This window comes from Glycine max, chromosome 9, assembly GCF_000004515.6.
Source record: "Glycine max cultivar Williams 82 chromosome 9, Glycine_max_v4.0, whole genome shotgun sequence".
NCBI lineage: Eukaryota > Viridiplantae > Streptophyta > Magnoliopsida > Fabales > Fabaceae > Glycine > Glycine max.
In genome coordinates, this window is record NC_038245.2 from 7,936,409 (window position 1) to 7,943,672 (window position 7,264).

General features: G+C 35.0%; 1 protein-coding gene across 2 annotated transcripts; it reads left to right on the top strand.

The window, feature by feature from the left end:
• The first annotated feature begins 694 nt into the window (after positions 1–694).
• Positions 695–3,393, top strand: RTRP5 (RING/U-box superfamily protein). Of its 2 annotated transcripts, XM_006587003.4 has the most exons (3): positions 695–1,803; positions 2,441–2,514; positions 3,092–3,229. In XM_006587003.4, the coding sequence occupies exons 1-2, from the start codon at positions 881–883 to the stop codon at positions 2,502–2,504; spliced, it is 987 nt and encodes a 328-aa protein (XP_006587066.1). In that variant the 5' UTR covers positions 695–880; the 3' UTR covers positions 2,505–2,514; positions 3,092–3,229. The 2 variants fall into 2 exon arrangements, with proteins under 2 accessions (XP_006587066.1, NP_001276231.2); NM_001289302.2 differs by lacking the exon at positions 2,441–2,514 and having other exon boundaries at positions 744–1,803; positions 3,092–3,393.
• Positions 3,394–7,264: the final 3,871 nt, after the last annotated feature.

Genomic DNA, 7,264 nt, shown 5'->3' on the forward strand with positions numbered 1-7,264 from the left:
CAGCTAATATCCTTTTCACTTTAAGTTTATCTTTTCACTTTTAAGTTTTTGTTGTTTATTTTACCCACTTGTTTTTTCCCCTTTACTTAGAGTATACGATTGATGCCTCATATTTCAACCCGATCCTGACTTTTGACGTCGGGCCTTTGGAAAGCAGACCAAAATTTGCCTCTTTTTTTTTTCCATCAAGATCTTTTCCCTTCATAAGTTAGTTATATGCAACAATAAATTTATACTATTTTATCATAATTATTTCCATCTAAAATCACAACAAACATTTTAAGATGTTCATTTGTTAAGATTATCCCGTGCTTAAATCTAGGGTATATATATATCAGCAAAATTTTCATGTAAGTATGTACATTTTTTATTCATATAAATTTTTAAAAATATATAAGAAAAACAAATACTAAGAAAATTTATTTTATTTTATTTTATTTTATTTGAAATAAAAAGAAAGCCGCATACCTTAAGGAAAAACATAATAAATATTGTAATAAATTTTAAAACTTTCAAAATTGGTGAAAAATCAAATCATATAAACTAGTTAAACGTAATCCATCAAAGTTTAAAATTTGAATTTAAATAACCTAAATCTAAGTCATGATTTTCTGAAATCAAACTAAATTCACACACATTCCTACTTTGTTACAATCTTATTTGGTTCTCAGTCCACTTTTAGATTACTTATGGTTCATTTTCCCTAATAGGTGAGGCTTAAGAAAAAATAAAAAAGAGAATTTGTGGGAATCCAATCAGAATATGGGTTCAGAGATACGTGTTTCATAAGCAAGTTGGAGAAAGTGGTCAGTGGAGAGTGAGAAGTAGTCACTGAACCATCAACGTCGGAAACCGAATCCGAAACCAAAAACGGTTCCAAATGTTGAACCCCGAACCGCCGCCGCCGCCGCCGCCGATGATGGTTCCGCCGGCGACGCCGATGAACCGCGAAACGACGTCGCTAAGGAAGAAGAACAGACTCCGAACTCGAACTCGAATTCCACCTTTCGACGTGGACTCCTCCTTCTTCACCACGCCGATCTCCTTGCAAGGCACCACAAAATCAAACGCGATCTCCGTGGAGCAATACGACGGCGTTTCCGCTTCCGCTTCCAGCCCCGTCCACGTCATCAACCTCTCTGATACCGAGGACGACGACGAAGTCCGAATCCTCAACTTCACTCCCATAAACACGTCCTTCGGAAAACGCAGCAAGAAATCATCATCCAAAGGAGAGTGCTCCAACTCCGCATCGTTCGTCTGCGAAATCTGCACCGAAACGAAAACCGCCAGAGACTCCTTCTCGATCATCGGATGCCACCACGTGTACTGCAACTCCTGCGTGGCGCAGTACGTCGAATCGAAGCTCGAAGAGAACATCGTTAGCATCCCCTGCCCCGTGCCGGGATGCAGGGGACTACTGGAGGCTGATGATTGCCGTGAAATTCTCGCGCCTCGCGTCTTCGATCGGTGGGGAAAAGCCTTATGCGAGGCTGTGATTGCTGCTGAAGAAAAATTCTATTGTCCCTTTGCGGATTGTTCTGTTATGTTGATTAGAGGGATCGAGGAAAACAATATCAGAGAAGCTGAGTGTCCTAACTGTAGGAGGCTTTTCTGTGCGCAGTGTAGGGTGCCCTGGCACGATAATATGCCCTGCGAGGACTTTCAGAAGCTGAACGCGGACGAGAGGGATAAGGAGGATATCATGCTGATGAACCTCGCCAATCAAATGCAGTGGAAGAGGTGCCCCCGGTGTAGGTTCTACGTCGCCAAATCGGATGGATGCATGTACATGAAATGCAGGTCACTTCATTTTTTCATTCACCTTATAACAACACATTTACATTTTCCTTTTTTTGCTTTCCTTCTGATTGGTATAAGGACTATTCATCTGCTTTCGATGACTAATCTCCGTTCCAAAACCTGCCTAGTTAGTAGTTACCTTTGGTGGAGTCTTGAACTAGAGAGACCTTACATAAGGGGAACGTGTCCAGCATCACTCGAACCAACAACACTTTGATACATTTACATGTATATTACAGAAATGGAGATTGAGTTATTTGCTTGCTATACTTTGGTTTCATTCATTCATGAACCCTAATTTTCCAAAAAACGTGCATCTATCTTCTTTGAACAATGTGCATCTTTTATATGCAAACTTCAAAACAAGATTTTTTTTTGTTTGTTTTCTCCTATCATTTTTCAGTTTGAAGTTAATTTTTTAAATTATAGATGTCACTAGCAGGTATAGCTTAGCATGAGTGACCCTGTTTGTGTCTTTTTTCTTTCTTTGGGTCAATTTTGAACATTTCATGGAAAATGACAAAATGTAGCTTAGTTTGTCTATAGTTGTCATTGGTAACCGAGGACATCCTCGAAGTACATGTCTGTTTCAGCGTTTGATTCACATTGCTGTTCAATTTCGCTGTAAAAAAAACAGGGGAAAGACGCAGAAGCAGCTGCTTTTGCTGATCCACTATCGAAAGGTAGCCAGTGTTTACTAAATACCCACTGGTAATTTCAGGATTTCGAAATTTTCTTTTAACATTTGCGGTTGCTCTGTTTAGGTTTCACTTCTTTTAGCTTTGTTTTCATGTGGTTGATATTAAGAACCAGGGCTATTGATGAGTCTGTTTTGCATTCTTCATTTTACCCTTTTACTCATAGCCATGGTTTTAAATTGGGGATGCAGTCGTGTTAGCGGACTAGTGGTTTTGTCGCAATTCTTAACATTGTGGGAAATTGTAGGAGTATGCGGTTGATGCAGCCGCAAATGCAGACGCAGTTGCAACGCGTCAAAAAACCTTTACAACGTGGGCACACTTGTGTTTGTGGACCACAATTTAAAACCATGCTCAACAGCTCAAGACTTCAATGCCTTTTGGCTTTGCAATCTTCCATGGCACATTCCAGCTCGTATAATAGTCATCATCCACATAATCTTCCAAAGTATTTGGTTCATACATTTGAGTTTAATTATCTTTTGTGGTTGCTAAAGGAGAGATGGGAAACCGGTGGATTCGTGTCAATGTTTCAGTTACCTACATGTTTCAGAATACATTAATGAGTGTTCTTCTATTTTGTGTTTCAGGTGTGGAAACGCCTTCTGTTACAACTGTGGAGCTCCCAACTTAACCAGCTCCCATAGTTGCAGCTATTGTTTTCGTTAATGATATTATGGAACCAAAAGAGGATTTGAACAAATTACTTCATGCAAACTACCTAAACTCATCCCAAACACCCCACACCTAGTGACTTTATTTATGCATTAACATTATTCAGTATAGCTTATAACTATTTAGCCTTTTCAAGTATGAGAACAATTTCAAAATCTGTTTGCAGTATATGACTTTATGAATGCATAATAATGGCTATGTATCTTTAGCCGCAATACGGTTTATTTTCTTTTATTTATTTATTTATTTTACCTTAGTAAGCATATAGTAGTAGTGGTTAAAAATTGCCTAAAAACAGAGTAACAGGTTGATAGCGTTTTAATGTATTTTTTTTTTTTTTGTGAGATGCGTTTCAATGTAATTGGATCTTTGTCACATGACATGACTGACCGCTTTAATTCATTTTAAAACATTGATGTAACTGTAATGCGTTCGAACTTCAAATTAAGTTTAAATTACAGTTTTTTTTTTTTTTTGTATTGAAAATGTGTACTGTGAAAATAATTAATTTTGAAGTTGGTAAAAACAAAGCCTCCATTACTTTTTATACATATGCTGCATTCTAACGTTGTGTATCCTTGTGCTACTTCCTTATTGTGTCTCCAACGCTGGCTAAGACATGCACATTGCCTGCCTTGGGGGCGTTTACTGGTTTGATCATCCACCGCTGTTTTGCTCTCTGTTGTTACTTAAAGGTGTGTCGGGGGTTGTTTTTCCTGTAAGATAGTTGCTTAGTTGTTGTCAAGCACTCTCTTTGTACAAAAAACATCAGAGTGTATTTTGGCCTGATAGGAGCATAGTTTTAAAACCTGGCTGGTTTGTCAAGTTCAATCGTGAACCGGAGATATGACCGAATTAGACTGCCTATTAGATTGACTATGTAGTTAATCCTATTTGGTTTGGTGTGACTCAGTTTGACCTAATCCATTTCTTGATTAAACCGACTCAATCTAGTTGAGCCAATGAACCGGTTGAGTTGAACAAAATTAATTATTTTTTACAAAAATATAAAATTTAATGAAAATATAAAAAATATGTGCACTAAAAAATTAAAGAATCTAAAATTTATTTAGTAGATCAATTTATCATCAAACTATCATAATTAAATTATTAAATTTATGACACAATTAATACATGAATTTTAATGTTTATGTACTGATGGGATGTTTGGGTAAAAAAATTTAGACTTTCCTGCATAACATTGTTTCTCTTAATTAATACATATACTCACTAGATCCATCAATGACCCATTAATTCAGTATGTACATTTTTTCTCTTAATTGATACATATACTCACTAGATCAATCAATGACCCATTAATTCAGTGTTTAGATCAAATCAATTATGGTTCAATTTTTAAAACAAGGAGCACTCATATGATTGAACTAGTTTTCCACCATTTCTAAATTGGATAGCTTTCTACATTGCAAACCCATTAAGTTCTTATTTTTATACAGAGTTTTCAGTTTCAATAATAATAAAAAAGAAAGCAACCAAAGACATGTCCCAAGCCAAGTGCAGCGTCTAGTACCTGTAAATTCCACTTCATTAATTCAGCCAGCATGTGCAAGAAAATCCTAACTAAACTTCCATCCGTAACTACATGAGCTCTTTCCACATCCACGTATGCTCACACTTCTTGGTCATTAGTTCAACAACTGTTAACCATTCTTCCAATTCAAGAAGCTTCGATAAAGAAAAGGAACCGAGAGAAGGAACTTAGGGCATTTCCAATGCTCTCAATCTAAGATACCCACTTTGGATATCTTATATGCTATATTAAATCAATTTTAGTGGTCTCTACAATTGTAGACAAGTCACACTTATAAGCAATCCATACATAAATTAATAATAAGAAAGCTAAGGAACTCATTTTATATTTTTTTCCTGATTTTCCTCACCACCCGTTTTTTTTCTTCTTCTACAGCACTTTTGATACGATTAAATACTTTTTTAAGAGTATTTATAATGCACAGCTGTTGTTCATTTTAGTTGTTTATTATAATTTTATGAGTTTTATAATTTCAAGTATTTTAAACAAAAAATTACTCTAATGATAAGATTATTAAAATAAATACTTAGATTAATTTTGTGAGTTTTATGATATTTGAAAATATATTATTTATAGTATAATAATTTTAAGTAACTGTTGCTTATATAAGCAACAATGTTTCTTATATAAGTAATTTTACGTCGTATATGCTCCAATGTAAAAAAGTTAAACAACTCAGCACCTCATTGGAGATCTCTAATTCTTAAGAAACCGTATTTTATATATATAAAAAAAAACTGATCGATCTTAAATTTTATATGTGCTCCAGTGCTGAAAAAAAGTTTGAAACGGTGGCTTAAACCTAAGCAACTCATTAAGGTACGTAGCAGCGTTAAAGATACCCTTAAAAAGCAAGTTTGTTTTGCCGGTGAATTTGTTTTGGCATGAAGTTCAATGTGCTTCACCATACGAGTGTATCTTTCGTTGCCTTTGTAAATGTAAGTTGAGTTGACTTAACAACAATCCAAACAAACATTAAGTCGAAATAGCGTTAATATTCTTCCCTTGAGACACCCACCTATCTGTGCACAAACATTTAAATTTTGTAAAGTAAATTATAATCTTCCTATTTCAATTTAAAAATTTCTTAAATTGATTAAAATATTAAAATATGTGAATATAAAAAAAATAGTCAAAAAATTCAAAAAGTAATTTTTTAATTAAAGTATTAAATCTCTTTGTTTCTATCATTTAATTATCGTTGGAAATTAGTCAAAATATATATGACAAAATATGAAAACTTCTTTCCATTTTTAAAATAATCTATATATTATGCAGGATATCAAAATACTTAAAATATTATTTTAAGATTTAGTTATCACGGTTATTTCGGAGAAGGAAAAGTTATATTGTCCCTTTAAGGATTATTCTGCGTTGCTGATTCGCGAGAGCGAGAAAGATGATAACATTAGAGAATCTAAGTGTCCTATTTGTAGGAGGCTATTCTGTGCCGAGTGCAGGGTACCCTGGCACCAGGAATATTCTGCAGAAGGTTTTAGAAACTGAACAAGAACGATGTAGGATTTAAAGTATAAGAGACAAGAAGATGAAAGGGAACTGATAATTTTATTTAGCATAAACAACAAATATTTATACTACAAATTAAAAACAGAAATGTAAACAAACTTTAGAGATATCTACTAAGCTAATTAACTAAACCATGCATAAAATCCTCCTAAAATATAGGATAGGAACATGTCTTTATTTAACTGATTTGACTCCTTCAACCACATGTTGTTGGAGTCACAAAATCCCAACAATCTCCTCCTTGACTCAATGACAGCATACTCCAAGTTTTTGTCGAAGATACTCAAATCTTGCTTGAGGAAGTGATTTTGTTAAAAAATCAGCAAGTTGATTTTCAGTTTTGCAATATAGCAGTTGCACGTCACCTTGCTTTTGCACCTCCCTTAGGAAATACAACTTTATCTTAAAATGTTTTGTTTTCCCATGAAACACAGGGTTCTTAGAAATTGAAATTGCAGCTTCATTGTAGTCTACAGGCTCCATTATAGCAACATTACATCTTTGATAAATATCAGAGAGAGATCTAGTTCCTCTAACTGGCTGGTCATCCACATCTTCTTCGCTCTCCTCCTGAACTTGAAGCTTCTCACTTTCCTTGCTCCATTTTTCTTCTTCAAAGAATAGCACATCTTTGTTAACAATAACTTTATTACTTTGTGGCAAGAATATTCTATAGGCTTTTGATGTTGAGCTATAGCCTACAAAGATTTCCGCTTCCGCCTTTTTATCAAGTTTGTCTCTCTTAACCTGTGGAATATAAGAGAAACACAAGCAGCCAAAGACTTTCAAGTTCATCAATTTTGGTTTGAAACCATACCAAGCTTCAAATGGGGTCGATTTTGAAAGAGCTTTTGTTGGCAATCTGTTCAGCAAAAAAATAGAAGTGCTTGCAGCCTTTGCCCAGAATTTTTTTGGAAGATCTTTGTCATGAAGTAAACATCTTGCCATTTCCAAGATCGTTCTGTTTTTGCGCTCCACAACCCCATTTTGCTGTGGGGTATACGGTGTT